Source organism: Grampus griseus (genome assembly GCF_964374135.1).
Source record: "Grampus griseus genome assembly, chromosome: 8".
NCBI classification, from domain to species: domain Eukaryota; kingdom Metazoa; phylum Chordata; class Mammalia; order Artiodactyla; family Delphinidae; genus Grampus; species Grampus griseus.
The window spans coordinates 49,039,574-49,064,330 of NC_139002.1; the positions used below are offsets into that span (position 1 = coordinate 49,039,574).

A 24,757-nucleotide genomic window follows, 5' to 3' on the forward strand; every position below is an offset into this window, starting at 1 on the left:
TGCTTGTATTAATTGAAAACAAGAATAGAATAGCTTTTATTTTTGTTTTTTTCCATTACAGCATGGTAATTTACAAAACCATGCCTTTTTTGAGGTGGAACGTCAAATAGTGTTCTTGAAGTGTGACAAATTCAATCTGGATCTTGAGAAAGGCTTTGGATAATCAGATTGGTAGAAAAATAGAAAAAAAAGCACAAAAGAGGAAAGATGACAGATGGAGGAGGAAGATGAAACACACCACAGAACGAAATGAAGAAGAGTTGTAATGAGATGCCTTTGGTCAACCAAATAACGTTAGAACCCCCTCATTTCCTTCCTCAACAGAATAAGTCCTGCTGATGAAAGAAATTAAAGTATTCTCATTCTTAACGTGATCTTTAACATTTGTACATTCTTCCTACTTTTATACTTTCATGATTATCCCAAGTTGGGAAAATATTTGCCTTCCCCCATCTCTTCATTTGGTTTTAAAACAAAGAAACCTGGCTGGTTAAGAAGTGACCAAAGATTATCTTCCCTGCGCCTGAAGTACCCTCAATTTAGTATAAGGAAAATATAACTTATTTGTTGGGATTCATGGAGACCCTTGGCCCTAATTTCTTTGGCATCAGTTTTCAGTTTTTAAGTGTTGTGCTTCCATCCTGTAGATACAGGTAGAGAAAGGAAAAGCATCAACTCCTGTTCTTTCAATCCCTTTTATGGAAAGTATATAGGAACTACCTTTTCCTTCAGAAATCTTCTTTTAGAGTATTTCAGAAGCCCCTCTCTTCTCCTTCAGAGATGGGAATGTTCTTCCCAGAATCATTAAGTTATAAAAATTGCACCAGGGCTTTCAGCTGTTTGACAGTTTTTTGATTGCAATGCTCCAAGATGAAATCAATAATTCTTTTCACCCTCAAATAGTAAGTACACATAAATGTTTATTGAGTGAATAAAGGAAACACTTGCAAACAGCTTGAATTATCTATGAGAAGAGAGAAGAGTTGGAACTGGACTCTAGGATATTACTAGAGAAAATGTGGAGTCTAATAATCTATATTGGCTTGGGTCTCATCTGAGAATACAGAAGGTTAGCCATTCAAATTGTTTCCTTTACAAATGAACAAAAGTAGGAAGAGCCTTTGTCATAGCTTAGAAGGGAAAAAAGGATATTTCTTTCTCCAGGATAGAAATATGAGGAATAACACAGGAATATTTTTTAGTTCATTCATCATCCGGTCTATGTCATGCTCTCTCACAGGCACCTTAAGACCCAATATGAATCTCAATGAACTCTGGAACTCAGCACACGTATAGGGAGAGAGATCAATACATTAAAAAAGCACAGAGTGTGGCTGTTTCTAGAATAAAAGTCTGGCCCAAGAATAGTGGGGCTTCAGAGATGATTTCAAAGACGAAGGGGCCTTTGAGCTGAGCTTTGGAAAGATGAGGCACTTGCCAGCTCAGTAAGTTGAAGAAGAAACGTTCTAGGAAGGGCAGTGCCCTGACAAAAGACAGAGGCTTGGGACAGACACGGTTTCGTGAAAGTGCCATTTTGAAATCAAACCAGGCTGGATTTTTCTACTGAATTCCTGGCTTTTGCTGTAATTATGACTAACTTCTATGTTTTGTGGATAGCAGTATAGACAAATACAAAAAAAGACCTCTTTTCACTAATGTTCAGGTGTTATTTTTTACTCTTAGAACCATTCCATGTCCACTCAGGGACAAAATGGCTAAAATAATAGTCAGTGGTTAGAAAGAAGAGCCCAGGCCCGTGTGTTTCACAGCTCCAGAGGGCACCATTCACACTGCATTCTGGAGTTACAGATTGTGCCAACCTTACTTGAAAGCCTCGTTTATTTTCTGAGATACACACACATACACATGAATTTACACTAACCTCAGTTTCTAATAAGTAGCTCAGACCTTTGCTGCACCATCTCAAGAATTATAGAATAATTATTTTTTCCGAAGTCCAAGTATATTGAGCACCAGCTAAAATGCAGTTAGTTACAATGCACATTGTCTAATTATGCAAGATGCCATCTCAAACCTTGCAAATCTCTACAAGCTGAAGACCTGCCTTCCTTAAAGCCCAATGAAGCTCTTTATGTCATTATGGGTATGGGGGAGCTGATGATTATCCTCCTAACCCATTGGTGCTCATCAGTTAAGTAGGATTTTCAAAACAAGGATCTTGAAGAAATGATCTGAGTGAAATTGAGATACTGAAATGAGGAGACCCCAGACTTTCCCTCTGGAATCAGTCAAAATGGTGCCCGTATTCTTCTCCTTTCTCCACTCTTCTCAAGTTTTGCCCTTATATTTCCTCTAGTTCTTTAGTCCTTACAAAGCAACTTTATTACATCTATTATTATCTCATTTGATTTCTGCAACAAAATTATGAGATATACCTTATATTAATACCCCGTTTTGCAGATGAGGAAGCTGAAGTTCCAAAGAGCTCTACACCTCACTAATACGATGGCACTGCAAGTCCAGTCAGGATAGTTTACTTCTGAAACTTACACATTTTCAGTCTTCCCTATAGTTTGTAATCCAAGCCTCTTCATGTTTTATCTAGTACATTTCAACCATTTCATACTGCCTATCAAGTTAATACAAGCAGCAATATTTATATAGCATTAACTATGTACTAAGCCTGATATTAAGGGCACTGTGTATAGTAACAGATCTTCTGAAGATCCTTTGAAGACACTGAATCACTAATTCACCATGTGACCTTGAAGAAATCCCTGAACGTTTTGAACCTCAGTTCTCTCCTATGTAAAATGACTAGCTTGGATTAGAACAGAGATATAAGAAACAGATTTTAATCAAGATTGCCCTTTGACCAACTGGTAGTAGCTGCCTGAAGAATTGTATTGAAAAGTATTGAGGCCAAGTGAGGCTCAGCAGTAATTCGGGCAATGATCGATTTGTGATGCATGTCGAGCGTTCGGAAGGGGGAGTGACATCATCATGTGCTGCAGACTTTCCACCTGTAAACCACATGAACTCCAAGCCCTTTCTTAGCGCTAACATTCTGTGGCTCTAGGAACCCAGTTAATTCCTCATAATTTATCCAGTGCAGACACTAAACACTACATTTAGAACATTTAATGTCCTGCCACTGGTCTTTACTTCCCTCCTGTCTCTTTTCTAGTTTTGAAAAAGTTCTAAAAAAGAACAACTTGTTTTTCCTTATCATGAGGGCATATTTGGGTCTTACTCCAAATCCCTCTTACTGTGACTTGCTTCCAGTTTAAAGATGGTGTTCGTGGAGTTGGTTACAGCGGTGTCTGCCAAGTCTCTGCCAACCACAGGCGTCCACCCCCAGTACTGTGCCGCTCTCCCCTTTCCAGCCATGCAGTTGCCAAAACAAGACCAAGTAATTGTTCATACCCTTGTGTCGGCTGTTATTTCTGAGTGCCGACACCTCCTGAGCAAAAGATAGAAAAACTACTAAGGATGACTATTTTATGGAGATGACACAGCAGCATTTAAAAAAAAAAAAAAGAGTTGGCGTTTGCAGATGGAGCACCTTATGCCCTGTCAGTGACTGTGACCCAGGTTCAGCTCCTTTCTCTGCCACCCACCGTTTGTTCATTTGTAAGTTCTGGCCCTATATCCCAGCCTCCACAGAGAATTCTACATCTCTGGCCTTTTTGAGACAGTGCCATATACTCAACAAGGCGTCAAAAAAGGTGTAGTTTTGAATGTTGACTCTACTACTTACTAACTGAGGAAACAGGCCCCGTCTCCGAGCCTCAGCTTCTTCATCTGTAAGGTGGAGATCATCAGAGCACCTACCTCAAAATAAATGGCTGTGGAAAATAGGAGGCAATGGCTGTGAAAGCCTTTTATAGCCTGTAAAGTGCTATGCAGACATGAATTATCTTTCTTTCATTGCTGTGGCTTTTTTATTTCTCCCCCTCGTAACCTCCCTCCCACTACCCCTAGGGCTTTTCATTCTTGAACATGAAAGTGAAAATTGGTTTCAGGTGCTGAGTTCACAGTTGTTATGTAATACCAGCCGCCATAGCATCCCTGCAGGCTTCCTTACATAGTGCCTGATTGTCACAGGGTCTTCAGAATTGGGATGGGCCTTGACATAAGGGATGCTGTCACTGCTGTCTGCCAGTCTCACTGCTCTGAACAAGAACCAGTGCTTTTTGTAGGTTAGAAGTAAACCAAAAAGCAATGGATAAATGAAGAACTGCAGAACTCTGTTCTAACAAAGTCAGTCAAAGCTATGTTGCTTTGTCCTAGTTTTCTGAATCACACATTGTAGTTACTGACACCAAATATTTTATTTAAGGTTTGCCTTTAGAATGTTCCATCAGAATGATTTGCAAGGCCATTGTAAAGAGATTCCCATGGGAACACGAGGTGTTCTATTTGTTTAGAGAAAACCACACTTCCCAAAATGAAAGCATATAGACAGAAACACAAAGGAGAACCTGTCTTTGGCTTCTTTTCTCATCCTGTCTCCTACCACTAGAATCAGAATGCAAATTCATTGTCCTCTTTCTTTATGTTAAGTACTGGGGACACAGTGGTGACTGTGGTATGGGATTCCCAGTCTGGTGCAGAGGCATAAGTATCACCTGATATTTAAAACCTCTGTTATCTATCCCATGGTCAGGATTCTCCTACCACATATTAATCGTTCCATGGAGATTTCTCTGGACGTTAGTCTAACATTGCAGTATTAGTCTACCATGCTTCTGTCTCTAAAGCTGTGCTTTTTTTCCGCAACCATTTTTACACTTATCCTCTGAATTCCTATGACCTCTGCATATCTCAGCCTTTACATAACTAGAGCTTAGCAATCAATCACCTTTATTATTTTTTGGCCCAGCCTCTGTAAATTTTAGTCGTTTCATTTTTTTTTTTTTAAGGGAATCACTTTTTCCTGAATAAAAAAAAAAAGTCATGAATCTGATTCCTCACATACCAAACCCCTGCCCTGATGTGGGAAGGTCCCCTGAACACTTTTGGAGCAGCCGTGAGTAGGTTCCACTTAGAAGAAGCACCAATGCCTGTTCTCCGTGACTTTAGGAGGTAGCCTAGTGGTGCCATTCTGAGAGTGGGCCCTGCTTGAGGTGAGATGTGGCGCAGGCCCGGGGCCACTTCTCACACTTGAAAAAGTGACACCCTCACTCCCCCCCCACCCCCACCCCAGGGAAGACAGCTGTAATTCACAGCTTTACCCATATATCGCTTAATTTCCCAAAATCAGTTGTCATTATCAAAACTGTCTGTAATACTAACTCCTTTTATGAAATTAACTCACCCGAGGCTGTGACTTCTGAAGCACATGGCTTTGACAGACTGTGAATGTGTTTCAGGGGCTATGAGGAGATAAAGCAGTGAGACTCATTGCCGTTTGGTTTCAGGAAACAGTACCACGTATTACACTCCTCCTCTATAGAAAAGCATACAAAAAGCCCTTTTCAACAGCCCTGAACAATTACCCCACCAAAAGATAATTGGTCCTGGGCCTATGCAAATAAAAGAATAGAGCCTTCGGGATTTGCAGCTGAATCAGGCTAATCTCGTGCCTAGTTCATCAACTGGGCAAAATAGATGATTAAAAAAATAATTGCCTGAAACCAATTTACTTTTCATGGTTATGTGTTGACTTGAGGCTCATCGTGAATCGGAAGGCTTATAGCAAATGACACTGGAGGGGGCCGACCCTTATGCTACATTGTCTTCCTTCCTTCTCTTTTCAAAGTTTCAAGGCTAGATTTAGCAGCAATTAGAACCAGTGATATAGGGTCCTCCTCAATTTTTTTATCTTCTTAATTGACCCAGCGTTTTCTTGATGAATTAACAGAGTAAAATCCTCCGAGCCCTGTAGTGTGTGCTGATGAAGTTTTTGTCTCGTAAATGAAACAAGCAGACATCTGCTTTTGAACGTTCTTCTTTGGGAAATAAAATGGAAGATGAAATAAAAGGTCCAGAAATTCTGGTAATGTAGCAGTAAACTATTGGAAGGACCCTCTCCTTGAACTCAGTGGGTTCCTTTTAAGTAGGAATGCTGGATATGAGGCCATAGTGCCGCATTTCTCAGTGTCAGACGGAAGGCGGTCTCTTAGACGGCCAGCCTCCAGTTGTTCCTTAGACTTATGACCTTCGATCACCTGACACTGTAATACTGCTAAACAGCTTTATGGGGGTGAAGGGATTTGGGGAATAGTTCAAGGAGGGAGAGAGCAGGGAAATTAACCCTGAAGTGGGTCTGTTTCCTGGGTTGCAGAGCAGGACTTGTAGCTGTGGTTTGTGATTGGTTGTTAGTCCACCGTAATTTTCCTTTTTTCTCTTCTCAGGAGGACAGGAAGACTTCATTCTTTCTTATGAGCCTGTCACAAGACAGGAAAGTAAGTTTCCCAGCATGCTTTGGTTCCTGATTGACACCATTACAGAAGGGAAGAGTGAAGGACTAAGGAAAATAAACTCCTTAATAGTCAGCAGTTCCCAGGCCAGACCGTGCTCTCTCTTTGGCCCTGTGACCAAGCAAACAGCTTCCCTGCTGAATGTGGGCAATGACAGCTCCCAAGAGAATGGAACTGCCCTCCAGATGGGAACAAGCACATCCAAATCATAAAGAGCCCCACCTGCAGGATCGATGCATAAAATCTCCATGCAGATTGACATCCACTCAGTATTAAGAAGGGCTTTTTAACAGACCTGTTGTAAGGTATAAGCTACCTTCTAGGCTGCTCCGAAGCCTGGGAGGAATTTATACAGAGGCTAATGGCGTCAGAGGAGGAATTGTACCAAATGAACTTTAGAGTTCCTTGTAACCCCATGATCACAAAGGAATTGGGAAAATCCAAGCAGAGTATAGAGAGTATTTTGAGCTAAGGAAAAGAAATTACAAAAACATAAGGTGTGGGCTTCGCTGGTGGCGCAGTGGTTGAGAGTCGCCTGCCGATGCAGGGGACACCGGATCGTGCCCTGGTTCCCACATGCCGCGGAGTGGCTGGGCCCGTGAGCCATGGCCGCTGAGCCTGTGCGTCCGGAGCCTGTGCTCCGCAACGGGAGAGGCCACAACAGTGAGAGGCCCGCATACTGCAAAAAACCCCAAAAAATCAAAACATAAGGTGTCATTACTGCAGATGATTACTTTTTAAAGTCATTGCCTAAACAATGGTCAAATAGCTACTTTTTCTCCCATTCAATTGACTAAATTCAGTAGTTGTTTTGACATTGTGTAGGCATAACTGTAGAGTAAGCAAAACCTCTCCAAATGTTTCTTTTCATTGACAGACACTGCAGTTGTTTTTCCCTGCAGAAAGTAGACTCAGCCAACACACTGTGTTAAACATCAATTTCCCTATGCAGGGCTGTATGGGCAGTTTATCCACCGAAGTAATACCCTTACCAGTTCTTGGTGTTTGGCAGTTTTGCCTTAAGACCACAGTGGTTTCCAAGTCTTTCTCCTCATCTGCATCTTCCTTTCCATTTCTGCAGTAAACTATACCCGGCCAGTGATTATCCTGGGCCCCATGAAGGATCGGATCAATGATGACTTGATATCAGAATTCCCTGACAAATTTGGCTCCTGTGTGCCTCGTAAGTATCTAAACAAAGCTTGTCTCCTTTTGAGATGATAAAATGTAATTCTCTTCCTCCAGTAGTCTCTCCAGTGATTCAGATACCATCAGTTACCTAGTTTCCAGGCATCTCATTTAATTTTCCCCGCCGAACACGTTTCATCTACGCTGCCATGTGTTGTTCTCTATTTAGTGAGTAAATGATGTGGTCCCCTAGAGGGCAGGATGAATCCTTTCTTTGTATCTCCCACAGCATTTAAAATAGCATAGGTTTGTTTGTTTTATTTTTAAAAAGGGACCTCCCTGGTGGTCCAGTGGTAATGAATCCGCCTTATGATGCAGGGGATGCGGGTTCCATCCCTGGTCAGGGAACTAAGATCCCACATACCACGGGGCAACTAAGCCCGCGTGCCACAAACTACAGAGCCCACGCACCCTGGAGCCTGCGCACCACAACCAGAGAAGAGAAAAACCTGCAGGCCACAACTAGAGAGAAGCCCACGCACTACAGCAAAGAGCCCACGCGCTGCAACGAAAGATCCCGCATGCTGCAGCTAAGACCCGATGCAGCCAAAAATAAATAAATAATATTTTTTTTTAATAAATAAAATAGCATAGGATTATTGATAGGCATCGGTATGTTCTTATTGATTGATGGAAATGCCACTGAAGCATTTTTTCCCATAGAATAAAATTACCGAACCAGGTTCGCTGAGATGCCGAGGTTTGCAACAAAGAAAGGGTTAATTCACGAGGCAGCCAAGTGAAGAGATTGGAGAACGAATCTCAGACTCTCAGACTCGCTGCCTCCTCGAAGGCGAAGGCGAGAAACAGGATATTTGTGGGACGAAGGAGCAGGGTGGTCTGAGGTGGGGGGAGCATGGGGAAGGGTGATTGGAAATAAGAAAAAGGTGAGGTAAATGTCATTCTGTGCAGGTGCAAGTAAGCTACAGGCTTCCTCATGGCAAGCATGTTCAGAAAATCACAGCATTAGCATGTTCTGAGGGTGGAGTTTGGGACCCCCTGATGTCAGGTCACCAGGTGGACATTGGCACTTGCCCAGTTGGAGGGTCGGTGGTCTTAACCAGCTCAAGCTCGAACTGGACGCAGCTGACTCTGAGTTCCTGAAAAACAGCTCAGGCAAACACATCGTTTGGGTTGTGTGACGCTTGGAGGACCTGCAAGGTTTTTTTGTAACAACAAAGTGAGCTCAATCAGTGAAGGCAGGTTACAGGTTTAATGGATCTAACTGGTGATCACGCTCAGTTACAAGAAAAGAGATCAGAAACAAAGCCATCTATTAAAATCACCTCAGGATAACTTAGGGCCATGTGTCATTGCAAAACAAAATAGCCTTTCCCAAGTGTTTCACAGCCTCAGGAGTTGGGAAGATGCAGACAAGAAGGATTATAAAATTTTAACCCACCCTCCTGGCCACTGCAAACTTTAATCTGCTTTCTTGTCATTATGGACAATCATCAGGTCTCCTGGTCCCTCTGGTACACTCAGGGCTACATGCCTGTAAGAGGCTATCTGCTCTCCTTCCTCCCATTTGCCACCCACCCACTCACCACTTCCATCTCTACTCCCACTGTGTCACATAAAAATACATAGAGGCCTTCTGTGTACATAGACAAACCCACCAGGGAATTTTAATTTATTAGATCATCGAGCTCTTAAATCTGATCTCAACAGATATTTCTTTCTCACTCTGCGGTTTTTAAGCTTTATGCTCTAAAGTGTCTCTTACATTTCAAGACTGCAAATGTCTCCCGGAATACAGAAGAATAGCAAGAATTGCATGTGTGCAGTACATGGGCAGGAGGGAACTAGGACGACTGTGCTATCTCATGAAACTGTTCCCAGCAAGGGTTCTGGGAAGAGACCTTGCCACAGAGCATACCCTGAGAGAGACTCCAGATAGAAATGATCAGGTCAAACCCTAGGCCATTCGTCACAGCTCCCAGCTTGTTCCTCCACTTTTGAAAGAAAAAAAAATCCTTTAACACCATTTTTACTTCCCCTCCACCTTGCATAGTCTCCTCTTCCTCTTTTTATAATTAATAGCACTATTTTATGAAAATCAATACATGTTCATTGTACAAAACATGGAAAATGATAAAAAGTTAAACAAGAAAATAAAAATACAGAATCCCACAAGGTACCCAGAAGTAACATCGCTGCTAATATTTTCATAGATTTCTACCTATTCTTTCTTTTCATGCATTTTCTCCCATGATTAGGCACATATTAGATAGATAGATAGATATTTTTTGCTTAATATCATTTAAAATTTTATAACTATTTTAAATGATTATTATATCATAATTAATACTTTCTCACTTATGGGTATTTTGGGTTTTCTCTACTTTTCAATATTATGAATTATAACTCAAATACAATTATAATTATGTGTTATAATTATTTATAATTTATAAATTAATGTAGTGAATATCTTTAAGGATAAAACTTCATCCAAAGTTTTGATTTTTTTTTTTTTTTTTTGCGGTACACGGGCCTCTCACTGTTGTGGCCTCTCCCATTGTGGAGCAGAGGCTCCGGCCATGGCTCACGGGCCCAGCCGCTCCGCGACATGTGGGATCTTCCCGGACCGGGGCACAAACCCGCATCCCCTGCATCGGCAGGCGGACTCTCAACCACTGCGCCACCAGGGAAGCCCCAAAGTTTTGATAATTTTTAAAGATGGATTTCTAGGAAAAATATCTGGGTAAAAGATCAGAAATATTTTAACATTTTTTTAATGTTAAGGATAAATTATATTTAACCCAATATATCCAGAACAATACCATTTCAATTGTAATCAGTATAAAAATTATTGAGGTATTTCATAATTTTTGGTAGTAAGTCTTGGAAATCCAGTGTGTATTGTACGTGTATGGACCAGCCCCATTTTAAGTGCTCTTGAATGGGGCTGCTGGTGACCACACTGAGCAATGCAGGTATAGAATGTATCTTACTCCCTCCTGTATTCTGTCTTTTTAATACAATTTTTAAAGATTACTTTCCATTTACAGTTATTACAAAATTATTGGCTATATTCCCAGTGTTGTACAATACATCCTTGAGCCTATCTTACACCCAGTAGTTTGTACCTCCCACCCCCTCACCCCTAATATTGCCCCTCCCCCCATAACCACTAGTTTGTTCTCTGTATCTGTGAGTTTGCTTCTTTTTTGTTACATTCACTAGTTTGTTGTATTTCTTAGATTCCACATATAAGTGATATCATGCGACATTTATCTTAACGTTTTTTTTTTATTTATAACGTTAAATTATTTTCCCTTCTCTTCTTACCAAAAAGTTTAACCATTTCTATCTATGGTTAGAGTTGATGACTTTTAGTCCCTCCTTAACTGTGACCGTCTCATTTTACATCTTTTAAAATCCCCGGATATATTTATACTGCATGTCCATTTTTTAATATGAGACATTTTTTTACTTCTTTGCTTGTCCCATAATCTTTTATCATGTGCTAGACATAGTGATGCTACATTATTGGGCATCTGGATTTTGTTATCTTCCTTTATAGAATATTAAGTTTTTGTTCTGGCAGGTAATAATTTACTGACAAATCAGCTTCTTCCAGTTTTGACTTGGTTTTAGGGTTTGTGAAGGTGGGTCTAGAGTAAGTCGAGAGTAACCTCATAACATGCGGCCCTTCTGGCGTCTCAACCAAATGCACAGTCTGGCTGAACTTCAGAGTCTCCTAGCACTACACGACCTCTAGACACTCTCCATTTGGAAATGAAAATGGAGTAAATGTGGAGTCCCTTCGTGTTGCTCTTAAGTATTACAGCCCAACACTGCCTGTTGTCTGATGCCTGAAAATATATTTCCATATATTTTATCTAGTTTTATAGTCTTTACAGTCTTTACTATGTCATGGTCCTTCATATTACATATTTTTATATATCTATGCTGAGGGTGTAAAAATATATGTATAAAGGAAGTTTATGAGTATAAAGTTACCTTATTTTCATCTTTTTTGTTTTATAAAGATACTACGAGGCCAAAGCGTGACTACGAGGTGGATGGCAGAGACTATCACTTTGTCATTTCCAGAGAACAGATGGAGAAAGACATCCAAGAGCACAAGTTTATAGAAGCCGGCCAGTACAATGACAACTTGTATGGAACCAGTGTGCAGTCTGTGAGATTTGTAGCAGAAAGGGTATGTTCCCCAATCATCTTACGTCTCTCCTGAAGAAGGTTCCCAGGTGGCAAACTGCATTTTTTTGGTCATTACTCTTTCCTGATTTCAGCTGTAAATTTTGATTAAATATTCCTTTTAAGACCTCTAAGCAGAGATTCCCTTTAGAGCAAGATCATTAATCTTTATTCTAATCTCAATAAAGACTGACCTGGCGGGGAGAGGAGGAAAGGGAGCTATAAACCTGAAGGCAATTAACAGCTTGAAGCTTATGGAGATTCACTTTTTCCTTGACTCACTTCTCTTTGGCCACAACATTGAATTTACTTTAAAAACTTTGTCACTCTTCGTTGTTTAGATCAGGGTCCTCAGTTCTTTTTGTTAGCAGGAGTTAACTTTTCATCTCCCTGAAAACTCGAGATCCTCCTGGTGGAGGGGTAGATAGATGGGGAGGACTGCCTGGCCTGTTGCTGGCAGACATTTTAACTCAGAGGAGGTGTAGATGCTGTGATTCTCCTCCTCCTGATGATTTCATGGGCGTGGAAATGAGAAGAACGTTCAAGAGAGAATAGGATAGGAAAGCACTTCAGTGTACCTTTAAGATCTGCCTAAGGAAAGATCCTAATCTCCTATGAACACAGAGAACCAATTTCATAGAAGAAAAAAAAGAGTTAAGAGGCAATCATATTTGTTGGATTGATTGGATTTGACACAACCTTTTCCCCCCCTTTTAATGTATTGGTGAAAAAGATTAAACAAGAAATGTTCCTGTCTGTCTGAGAATACAGTAAGAAGGTGGTCTGCTTTCTTCTCTCTGGAAAGCTGGCTTCTTTGAGCTATATCATACTGTTTCGAATCAGCTTCCCGGATAATGGCATCTATTCTCGTAGACACAACCTTTGTTACCTCGAACTGTTCTGGCCAGTGAATAATCAAACTGCATTTAGACATTTTATATAACTACTGCATTTCACACATAGCAAACTTGGAATTTATGTAAGTGGTAAAGGCTTGAGCCACCTTAGTGTGTTTCTCCTATAAAAGCTCAAGTACTCACTGGACTCTCTTCATTTTTACACGGATATTATGGATGAGTTTTTATCCCCTTTTATTGATTTAGGACTATTTCTATTTGCGTAGTATGCTTTTTCTCTTCTTTTGTAAAGCTCTTTAGCCTCGGGGTAATGAAGCCATTTTCCTCCAGGAGGCAGAATATGATGTGAGGCAAATGTGTCTGTTTTTCCAGAAATACTTTATAAAGCAGCTCCTTGCTCTGAGCACTCATTGCAGTGGAAAGCAAGTTAAATGAGGTGTGCTATAGTGTAATAGGGTTTTTATTTGTTAAGAAACAAGATATTTAAACACTATGCAAGCCTATCTCTCAACATTTAAGATAAAATATTTAAGGTAACTCTTTGTGTCTGTCCTTGCTTTATACTAGACTGAGCATATCGAAGGCAGGATACATATAAACACTCAGCAGATGTTTATGGGATTGTTCTAAACTCACATTACCATTCTTCCAGATTTAACGTTGGTCAGGGTGAGACAATAAGGTATCTATTTATTTCAACCAATAAGACTTGGGTTTGAGACTTTGGGCAAGTTAGTATTTTTAAGCCTTAGTCTTGTCTTCTGTAAAATGCAGTTGATAATATGTACCTCATAGGTAGGGAATTTCTTCTTTGACAATTTGGGAATTTCTTTTTGACAGTTGTTTTCAGATATGGTTTATGAGCGTTTCATGAGAGTGGACTCAGTCATATTACATATGGCTACACAGCTTCCTGGTGCAGAGCATCAGGTATTTATTTAAGGAAATAAAGTTAACTGAGATAACACAAGTAAAATATCTATCCCAGTGACAGACGCTTAGTAAAGGAGTAAGAAATATAAATTATTGCAAACATTTGTTTATGACTCTGTATATCAACTTTTGTTTATGCTTTGCAGTGATTCTTTTTCAAAATTTGAAATCCAGTATCTTTTACCTCCCTCTAAAACATACTTACTTTTTTTTTCCTTTTGGTTTGATTATGATCATTCTTCCTGGATTAACTCCATTATTTTTCTTCTCTTCTTCCAGGGCAAACACTGTATACTTGACGTATCAGGAAATGCTATCAAGCGGTTACAAGTTGCTCAGCTCTATCCCATTGCCATCTTCATTAAACCCAAGTCTCTGGAACCTCTGATGTAAGTGGAAGACAGCGGCAGCCTTCATCCAGCCCCCTGTTCCGTACGACAGAGCAAATTGTTAACAGCTCTTTGTCATAAATGCTTACAAATGGGAACTGACATTGTTGATTTTTTTTTTTTTTTTTAAGAATTCCCTTTTTTGGGCTTCCCTGGTGGCGCAAGTGGTTGAGGGTCTGCCTGCCGATGCAGGGGACATGGGTTCGCGCCCCGGTCCGGGAAGATCCCACATGCCGCGGAGCGGCTGGGCCCGTGAGCCATGGCCGCTGAGCCTGCGCGTCCAGAGCCTGTGCTCCGCAACGGGAGAGGCCACAACAGTGAGAGGCCTGCACACCGCAAAAAAAAAAAAAAAAAAAAAAAAAAAAAAAAAAAAAAAAAAAAAGAATTCCCTTTTTTAATGATAGGTGAAAGTTCTTTTGAACCACTAGAGACATAATGTCAATAATTACTTAAAATGTCTTCACTAATGTTTCTTGATTTTTGTTTTCATTGCACAAGTTGTTTTTGTGTGTGTGATATTTTCATTTTGTGTTGCAGTTTTGAAGGTAGGTTGGTTTGGTTTGTTTTTGTTTTATCTTGCTTTGCTTTCCAAATGATAGGAAGCAATCATCTTTAAATTATCTCTTACTTTGGAGAGCAGTTCCACTAGTAAATTTTTTTAAATGTGTGGGTTTTCATAGAGGGAGCAAACAATATTTTAGGCTCTTTGCATTGGCATTTCACGTTGTTATAGCATAGAATTCTCATGTTTCTTAATTAAAACCTCATGTTATGTAGACCGCTATCCTTAATAGGGCGTTTTCCTAGTGGCCTTTCAGTAAAACATCTACAAGCTTAACCAAAAGCCCCAGACCTGTGTACGTTTATAAACAAGGGGAAAATGCATGACTTGGATTTTTTTGTTCTTTTTATCTTTAAGCGAATGTGTAAAATATCTTCCTGCAAAAATCAGTAAACAAAATGGGCAGATATTCATGATCTGGCTGTAAAGTAACAATATTTTTTGTGCCAATTTGATACAAATTGGTGGCATTATTTTGTAGACCACTCTCATACAAAAGTGACGCTGCAGTAGCCATAAAAGTAGCCGAGCAAAAAGGCTAAGAGCAGGGACTTGAAAATTAATCAGGCTAGGTTTGGTTCTTTCCTTTGCTACTGTTCAGTTATGTGAGCTCAGGCAATTTGCTTAACATCTGTAAGATTTAGTTCCTCACCTCTAAACTAAGCACATTGATGATGCAGACCTCATAGAGCTAGTGTCAAGGTTAAACAGCGTCTTGAATGTAGAGTTCTCCATATGGTCTTTGGCATATAATAATCACTCACTAAATGGTAGCTATTATTACTATAAAAGATTTCAAGTTACTTTATTGTAAGAGGAATAAGACTATTTTATCATTACAAACCATGTAAACAGTGCCATTTCCAAGAGGCCACAAGAGATGATACCACTGTGTCCATTGTAAGAGCTTTGCCCAAATATGCCTCCATTTGGGCCTCAAGACATTAGAGCATTTGGCAGGGTTCGGAAGTGAACCACGAAGTACTAGAAAACAGTGTTTATGGAAAGACCAAAGAAAATGAAATCATTTATCCCAGAGGAGAAAGCAGTTACTTGTAGAGGATATCGACCAATTATTCGGCACCTTCTCTAGAAGGAATAAGCGACAGTAGCTGGAATTGCAGTCTAAGAGAATTAAGTTAAATACATAGTCGATCTCTAGGGAAATTGCCAGAGATATATCTTAAAAGCAGAATAGACTCCCATAAATAAAAGATGCACAAAGTTCTTACCAGGATGAAAAAATAGTCAGGAGGTCACTCTTAGTACCTTCTGCCCCATGAATTTAGGTATTAATACCTAAATTAGGTACTAATTATGTACTAATACTTCTTTATATATCATAAAGAGCTTTGCCCACAGCTAGCACTGTGGAAAAATATGTGTTGAAGATAAAATAATGGTTGTTGATAGTATTATCCCTAATGGTACATATTAAATTCCTCCTCTTGTAAGCTACTGTGTTGGGCATTGAGCAAAGTGAATTAAGCAACCGCAAATTTCCTTGAGTAAAAGTGATTTATAATCTGAGAAGGGCCTCGTAAATGTTACTAGTACTGCTAACATTAATAAGAAGCATAGAAATATGGCCCCCACCTCCTGGGAACAGCATCTTAAAGGCCCGTTTCAGAAATAGAAAAATAAGTTTTCACATCATAAACATGCAATGGGATAAGTGGCTTCCGGGGAAAGGGAGGCCTGAGGGAGAAACCGCAGCTGTACATTTGGTTCAGTGCAACACTGGGGGATGTTCTCAGCAGGAGAAGGTCTACTGCTTTCCACAACTATGAGATGCCTTGTTTAGTTTTGCCTTAGGGCCCTGTCACGGCCATGTATCATCAAGGAAAATCAAGCCTGCTGAAGGCTGGACTCCACAATGAGACAGTGACTCTGACATCATTTGCTGCAGCCATATGTGTAGTACCGTAACGGTGACATTCAAACCAATGTGATCTTATTAGGAAATGCTAGATGCTTCCTTTCTAGCTCACTCTTTTTCTGAGGGTTTTACTTGAGGAGCAAAGCTGGCATGAATTGCCCATTCCGCAGGGAGGGGTGAAGGCTAGGTCACCTGGAACAAAAGCATGGCAGCTGCCACATTTAGGCACTGATAGATCATCACACACATTATTCTCAAGTGCATCATCCACATCAAACCACAGCACTTATTAGCACATACGTAGCTGACTCTTCAGAGGAGCATAAAATCAAGGGCGTATATGAAACAGGTGTTTTTTTACATTGTACCCGCCATGTGACTTCTATTCCCCACCCCCATCCCATGGCGATAAGAAGCTTTCCTGTGGCTCCCCACACTTCCACCCCAATCTGCTTTTACCTTCTTGCTCCCATGATGGCCTGTGTTTACTTCTGTCTTCAACTGTATCATAATTATGTTTGTCTAGCTCTCCAGTCATTCATTGTTTCATTTCTTCGTTCACTTATTCATTCAGTAAGTTAAGTGTTGACTCAGCTCCATGCCACATGCTAGTGAAGAAGCCATGGTCTCCGCCCTCAAAGAACTAGCAGATTGGGCAGGGAGACAAAACAAGTTCACGTATTAGAGGATAAAATCCTAAATTCAGTATTGCTACAATAAACGCAAAGGGAATTCAGAGAAGACAGACTAGTATGGACCAGGGAAGTCAAAGAAGAACCAGAACTACATGATTTCGTGACATCTGGAGCAAAACACTTTCTTTCTGTGAGAAGATACCTTGGTTTAGCCCAGCATCTCCTGCCACCCAAGAGTGACAGCCGCTCAAAGCTTCTAGGGCTAGTGCTGTTTAGGAAGAGAATTATAGATACCATCCCTCAGTTGAAGATGAGTTTACTTCAACAACAAGACTTCAGGAAACTCCCACTTCTGTATATTGCAGCCATCAACATCAAGTCCAGAATTGTGTTAGTGTCAGACTTCAGTTTTGTTTTGTTTTTCTAAATAAGGGCCTCTTTTGAAAGAAAGTCTTGGCATACTGGAAAGTCTATTTCACTAAAAATTCGTTTCAAAAAAAAAAAAAACCTTTGAGTTCTTACATCAAATTCACTCTTTTACCTTAGGCAAGTTCCTTTACTACTTCTGACCTCAGTTACTTGCTCTGAAAAAGGAATTAACCTGAGACTACATGCTCAAGACCCAGATATCTGGCATCCTAAAGTGACATGCGAAAGCAGCAATGCCTTCAAAATTCTACCTGTACCTGCGATGCCTCCCGATGGACCAACCAAACTGTCTTTGCTCTTAGCTGAACTTTTATCAGTACAGTCACACTGGTATTCTTATGATGATCAGAGGCAATGATTGTCAGTCTTTGATTAAGAAAAATGGGAAGATAAAATAATTCTTACTTAATAAGTACACTTTGGTTGGCAAAAAATGTTAACACCTAGAGGACATGAGAGGATAAAGCTGACACTGGTTGGGAATCAATAGATTAGGTTATTCTCCCTTTTCCTCCCTCCTCAATTTGTCCTTGAGACTAGATTGGATTTAAATAATCTTACGATTGATTAAGCAGCACTAACATACAGTTAATGATACACCAGTGGCTGACAGACTAACAGAAAGAAGGACAGAGAATGCCCAGCGTAATTCCTTTACAGCCCGTTCTTCTGTCCGAACAAAAATAAACAAAATAAGCATCGGAGATTCCTTCTTGCCAAGCTCCTCTCTCTGGCTCACTATCTGATATGACTTGCTTAGAGTCTGTTTGAAAATATTTTGGTCCCAGCGCTTTTGATTGTTCCTTTCTCTCTGTATCTTTAGCAGCTCCTTGAAATTCCACTGATTATAAAAACAGAGGAAGTTCAGGGCTCTTGTTGCTATAGACATGCCTCACTGTTTGCAGAAGTTGAGCCGTGCAAGCTACAGAATGCTTTTTCGGCCTGAAAGATACACACGCCTGAGGGGCCTGTCACATTTTATAATTCGTTGGAAGCACTGTCTCTTTCTCCACTCCACATGTCTCCTGCCCACACTGAAGATGAACAGCAGCCCTTGGGGAGGATGGGAGAGTCGAGAGATCAAAGCTTTCTGCGAGGTCAGGACCTGAGAACAGTCAAGTCTTGTTCTCTTAGATATAATGAGCTCTGAAAGGCTGTGATGTGTCTTCCCTTCTCTCCATCTCCTCTCCTCTCCTCCCTCTGGCCACCCTAGAAGGTTGCGTTCAGTTCTACATCCCATGTTTAAAAGAGGTTGAGATAGATGAGAACAAAGTCTAAGGAAAGAAGGGTGGCCAGGAAGTTAGGATTTGGAAATTATATCCAATGAGAGAATAGATGAAGGAAGCAGGACAGTTTTTGCTGGAAGAGCGGAAGCCTCGAGAGACACATCAGCACTTGACTTAAAGACCCAAGGGCCTGACATGGAGGAAGGAAGTTCAGTCCTACTCTGCGGGGCTGCAGAGGACAGAACCAGTGACTGGAAATCATGACGGAACAGATCCTGCTTCAGTCCCATGTGGGACCAAGAGACTGCCCTCCGAGAGAGTGAGCCCCCTGGGAGGGAGTCTTAGTGGCTGAAAATATTCCAGCAAAGAGGAATAGGAGACTGCTGCTGCTAAGATTACACTAGGCTTCCTGCAGGACTCATTTTCGCCATGCATTGTAGTGTTTCAGGATTTGGTATGTTCCCTTTGTGTTCTAATAGCAAACTCTCATTTTCCCAGGGAGATGAATAAGCGTTTAACAGAGGAACAAGCCAAGAAAACCTATGACCGTGCAATTAAGCTAGAACAAGAATTTGGAGAATATTTTACAGGTAAAACTGCATTTACATTTGTGCTGTGAGAAAGGAGATAAATTGTCTGACATTTGGTATAGAGAGGGCTCTGGGCCTGGTGTACCTGGGCCCTAAGACCTTCCTGCTAAAAACCCCTTATTTCCTTCTACTTCCATTTGATCCAAAACTCTGGTTTCTTTCTTCTCTGGATTCAGCTTCCAGGTTCCCACTGGCCCTACCCGAAACCGTGAGTGGCAGATGCCACTGAGCTATCTCCTGCTATTAAGGAGATTTTAAGCATTAATACCTCATTCAGCTTCTCTCCCTGAGATCATCAGAAAATTTGAAAAAGAAACTTTTAAGGCTCAAAATGTGTACCATCCAAAGCAGTTACTCTTGGGAAGCAAGCCCAGGGCCTCTGTCCTTTGCTTCAGGGACCTATGGGTCTGTCTCCCCATTAGCAGCACTTGAAGAAAATGTTGAAACACTTTCTGTATTTCAATTAATTCCATGTCAAGTCTCAATGCAAAACTTTTTTTTTCTTTTTAAATATTTCCTTGGAAACATGAATTTGGGGAGATATTTTGTCCTGGGTATCACGTCCTGGGTTCTTTATCCTTAACATGCATTCATGAAACACTTATGGAATTTGCCTTACCACTGATGGTTTAAAAACAAGGACTTTCCTCCTGAGTTACCTTGCATGAAGTTTGGTGTTTTCTTTTTTCTCTCACTCAGAATATGAAAATGCCATGGGCTTAGCAGTTTGCAAATATGTTGAATTGGGTAAATCTTAAGTAAAATTTTGGTTAATAACAAAGATATGAGTTATGTTTCATCCTGAAAGAACATCCAAGATGTTCTTTTAAATGAAAACAATGTACATTTTGACCAGTGGTTTATATTCAGGAATAAAATATCATAATCAATACATTCTGAGGATTGTTTTTGCAGATCTAAACCATGTATCAGTCACAGTTTATTTTTAAGCCCTAGTGTCATACGGATAGGACTGATGTGTTTGGGGTATCTGTCTACAAGATAGCTGCTGTTCAAAGGAGATAATAAAATGTATTTAAATCTACTGTAAGTGACTTGGTGTTTTAGGTAATACACAGTTTGTTTGTTTCCTCCTATTTTTATGTTTTTTACGAGTAGTTGCCCATAAGGTATTCTCACTACAAACAGCCCTGTAAGGTAAAATCTCGATTTACCAGATTACTTGGAGAATGAATGGGGTTTTCTTTTAAAGGTTTTGGGGGTTGAGGAGATTAACTAAAGATTCTTCTAAAATCTTTATTATTTCCTCTGTGTCTAAAATATTTGAATTTCTGCCCCTTACAAAATAAGTACAGTACGGAGAATATAAGTCTGGCTTTCTTTGATAACAGGGAGCTCTCAATCTGAAAATTGATCAGTGCCTAGCTCAGTGCCTGGCCCAGAGTACACACCCATAAAATTTAAATAAATGAATGATTCATTATGCAGAACTACAGAGCGACATGTAGAAAGTAGGAAGCCCATGGTGCATTTATTACCAATCTAGGACGTGCCTTGTAAGGATTTTTTTAAATCATTGTTGTGACTTTGCTTAAGTGAATTTCTGCTTTTTCTTACTAATAAAAAGTAATATTAAGCTTCCTGATGAGTTTGTCTGTCACTCTTTGAGCTTCTGCTGCGTGATCGATGGTGGTTCTTCACCAGCCAGCGAGTGATTCCTAACTCCAGTGTGTTTGCTTTTGTTCTAGCTATTGTCCAAGGTGACACCTTAGAAGATATCTATAACCAATGCAAGCTTGTTATTGAAGAGCAATCTGGGCCTTTCATCTGGATTCCCTCAAAGGAGAAGTTATAAATTAGCCACTGCACCTCCAACAATGACAGAAGAGCATTTAGAAGAACAAAATATATATAATACACTACTTGGAGGTTTTTATGTTTCTGTTGCATTTATGTTTTTGCAGTCAATGTGAATTCTTATGAATGTACAACACAAACTGTGTGAAGCCATGAAGGAGAAGGAGGGGCCAAAGGGTGGGACAGAAAAGACAGTGCAGTACGCGGGAAGGCTTTGCTTTGCTCAGAGTGCCAGGGGTAGGGATGAACCTCTGACGGGCTTTGTGCCCAAGAGATGGGCAGCCTCCTCACCCAGCAGATGTCCAGAGCTGATTTAGCTGCTGAGCTCCCTGTGTTTTTTGCTTTAAAGAAAAGTTGCCAGCACTTGAACTTCACCAACCTTCCCATTACCCACATCTGTAATTGGTACACTTCGAATTTTATAACTATGCACCTCCTTTGATTTCTTAACAAGCAAAAGAAAGAACGAAGGGAAAAAAAGAAAGGAGTCCCTTTGGAGATGGCATAATATCAGGGAAGGATAAGTGTGTAGTTTCTTTTCCTGGCATCTGCAAAGACAAGCATTTCATAAAATTTGCGAGTGTGTGGAGGACTGACCTCACTGAGAGGAGGGGATTCCACCTGGGGTTAGCTTTATGATTGTTTATCGTCTATTTTGCCATTTATAAACTTAAAGAAGGCACTAAAGATGAGAATAATTTATATAATAAAAATATATTAAATGTATAGAAATGAATTTCTATAGGTTAAAGAAGTTTTGTGAAATATTTTGTAAAGATTAATTCATTGAAAGACTAAATGTATGCACTATCTGCAGATGGTCCAATTCAACACCAGAAAGCTGCACTCTCCCTTTTGTTGCCAATGATCCATTGAGAGCATCTGAGTTCCTTCTGAAGCCTGACAAAGACTTCTCCCTCACTTACCTCCCATGATCTCCCTTCCACGTTAGTGATACACTCCCATGGAGCACATCCCTTAATGAGTTACCCTCATGAATATTTTTGGAGGACATTTGGTTAATGCATTTTTTTAAGCTGATGGCTTTCAGAGACAAACTCATGCAAATGATGTAAAGGGAAGTTTTTGCTTTTGCTTTTCTCTTGTTAAACAACCTGGGCCTGCCATGCAAATAGTTGAATAATGTTGTTCCTAGTTAACTTACATACAGTTCTTAAAGGATCATTTAGTATTTTGGCCATCATGAATAATTAGGACTTTTTTTTTGTCTGTTTCACAAGTAACTGAGGGTTTTGTAATAGCCAGAGAAGGTATAGAGCCATGGAGAGATCTGCCCCAAAATGCACTATTTCTCTGAGGAAGAGAGAGAGAAGGGAAGCATCTGGTTGGGGGGGCGTGAGGGGTACAGACTTTTTTTTCTGTGTACCGGACAAAGAGATAGAACCATCAGGAAAGACCATTAATGACTTTGAGCTCAACCAACTGAACTGCCTTTCTTGGGGGATGCGCCTGGACCAAGTTTATTTTTTAGCAATTATAATAATGATGATTTACAAAAAGAAACCTCCCGAAGCCTATATCCCACTTTAGAGCCATTGGTGACATCAGCATTGCTTGTGCCCAGGGCGTTTAGAGAGAGACTTTTCAGTGATCTCAATAACTACTCAACTCTGGGTTGTATACATGCCCAAACTAAGCCCCATCGCCTTATCTCTGGGGTACATCAGACCTGGCAGGGATTCTGCCACACTGTGCAGCAAACCAGCATGCAGGCTGCGATGGGAGAGCAAGAGACAGCCATCAGCAGTGATGGGGCTTCTTCACAGTAAGAACATCAGAGCTCAGAATGAGGGTCTCTTTCCAAAAGCAAGCATTATTCGTCTTACACTAAACTACCACTGTCTGCCCGGCTGCAGTCACCAAAACAAACACAAAAATGCAAAGTCATGCATCTACCTATAGTCTTGAGGCTACCTTTACCAATGGAAGGGCTAGCAGTGCATTTTTCCCTCTGATGAAAGTTAAATTTCCCAAGACTTCCTTGGAGCACTCAAAATGTCAAAAATGTGTCCATGTCTGCAATTCGCCAGTTTCAGGTCAAGGCCTGCTTTCATCAGTCTTACTCCCAGAAGTTTTCTGCCACCAGAATGCCATTCCTGATCCCAGCTCGACTTTTAGGCCGCCATGATGACTTCTTTGGTTTCTCAACTAAGCATGCAACCATTTATGTAAAGGACTGTCACTAATGAATAGATGTTTCCATGGGTCATGTGATGTGCTTTCCATTTAATCTTAAGTATTGCTGTGGCTGAGTACAATCAGATTGAACCCACCAACCCTTGGTTTTGTAGTAATATAATTATTTATTTTCCTAGTGTAGATGCTTCTGATTAGAATTGGCATTTGCACTGATTTTTTTATGTAGATTTATATAAATATATATATACATATATATTTGCTTGAAGAATCACCAAGCCAATTGGTGAGAGAGGGTCTTTTCCTGTAGAATTTACACCTCCATTTGTTGTGTTGTCTTGCGCTTCCCAATGTTGAGGTCTCTACGGCTCCAGTGAACCAGTGTGTTTTGCAGCAAATCTGACGACTTGTGTGGAAATGGCATGAAAGTTACCCAGATTACAACTGGTGCAAATGCACTTGGAGCCTGGGGCCAGACTGGTGCTAACACTGCAAACTTTGTCGAGAGCTCTCTCCAATCTGAAGGCTTGCTGGGGGCGCAACGTCACCTTCACATGCTGGGCCCTTTCGGAAAAGTGCCAGATCGTCTCACTGGTGCTATTTTTCATGCTCTGGTACAATGTGTAGCACCACGGGGGTCTCAGCTTTACCAAAATCAAAATCCCATTTGTCAGCTAATTGCAGGGGCATTTGTTTTTCTGCTCTCCTCCCACAGAATTTGTTGGCCACTTCTTTGCAGGCTTTTTCTCCCGGCTCCAAGCTTTTGGGTTCGCTCTGTTGAGTGCGCCCATCTTTACGAAGCCTGCACTCAGGTGCCTCTGAGCTGTCTTAGATCCTACTGCCAGCCCTTCAGGACTCCGAGCCAGGGAAAAGCTCCCCGCTCCTATGGCTCTTGCCTCTTCTTTCTCCTCATTCTTTCCCTCTGCTCTTCCCCTCCTAGTTCTGTCTCATTCCAGCTCTCTTCTGTGTACCTCTCCTTTTATCCTTCCTTCCCGTCTTCTCTGAGTTGTTGGCTTTCTCCCGCATTCCTTCTTTTCTCCCTCCCCTTTGATCCCCAGTCTCTTTGTCTATCTCTCCTTTACTCTCAGTCTCTCCCCTTCCTCTTCCTCTTCCTCCACCTTTCCTGTCCTTTCTCTTCTCACATCTCTGATCATCTCCTCTCCCATAACCCACTCCTTAGTATTTCCGTCCTAAAAGGGCTCATGGCTGATTCAGACAGCAAGTCCATACACTGGACTAATGACACAAATTCTTTGGGTCGCCGTCTCACCCAGGCAGCCCAGAAGGCAAAGCTGAGCCTGAATGAGGTCCTGCACTGGAGCCAGCTCCATCACACCTCACTGAGCCAGCCTGCACCGCTGCCCTGGCAGTGATGATGCACGTGCTCTGGGCCCTGCCGGCACCTGGGTGCCTCTGCCTGAAGCCTGGTCCAAAGTGAGCCTGCTCCCAGCACCATCCCACGGCTCTGAGGACACTTCCTTTCAATAAAGGCAGACTCTGGCCCCAGCAATTATTCTGACACCAAACCTCTTCCTTCTCATGGA

The 24,757-nt window shown here is 41.0% G+C and overlaps 1 protein-coding gene across 5 annotated transcripts in view; it reads left to right on the plus strand.

Moving 5' to 3' along the window:
• The window catches only part of DLG2 (discs large MAGUK scaffold protein 2), a gene marked incomplete at its 5' end in the record, with an annotated part of 938,475 nt that extends 916,734 nt beyond the window's left edge, over positions 1 to 21,741 (plus strand). For all 5 annotated transcript variants that reach the window (XM_082659633.1, XM_082659629.1, XM_082659630.1 and 2 more), the window contains 6 exons: positions 6,321 to 6,371; positions 7,468 to 7,569; positions 11,570 to 11,742; positions 13,808 to 13,917; positions 19,147 to 19,238; positions 20,948 to 21,741. In XM_082659633.1, coding sequence (XP_082515759.1) covers positions 6,321 to 6,371; positions 7,468 to 7,569; positions 11,570 to 11,742; positions 13,808 to 13,917; positions 19,147 to 19,238; positions 20,948 to 21,054 — 635 coding nt within the window. In that variant the 3' untranslated portion in view covers positions 21,055 to 21,741. The remainder of the gene's footprint in view (positions 1 to 6,320; positions 6,372 to 7,467; positions 7,570 to 11,569; positions 11,743 to 13,807; positions 13,918 to 19,146; positions 19,239 to 20,947) is intronic.
• Between the last annotated feature and the right edge of the window lie 3,016 nt (positions 21,742 to 24,757).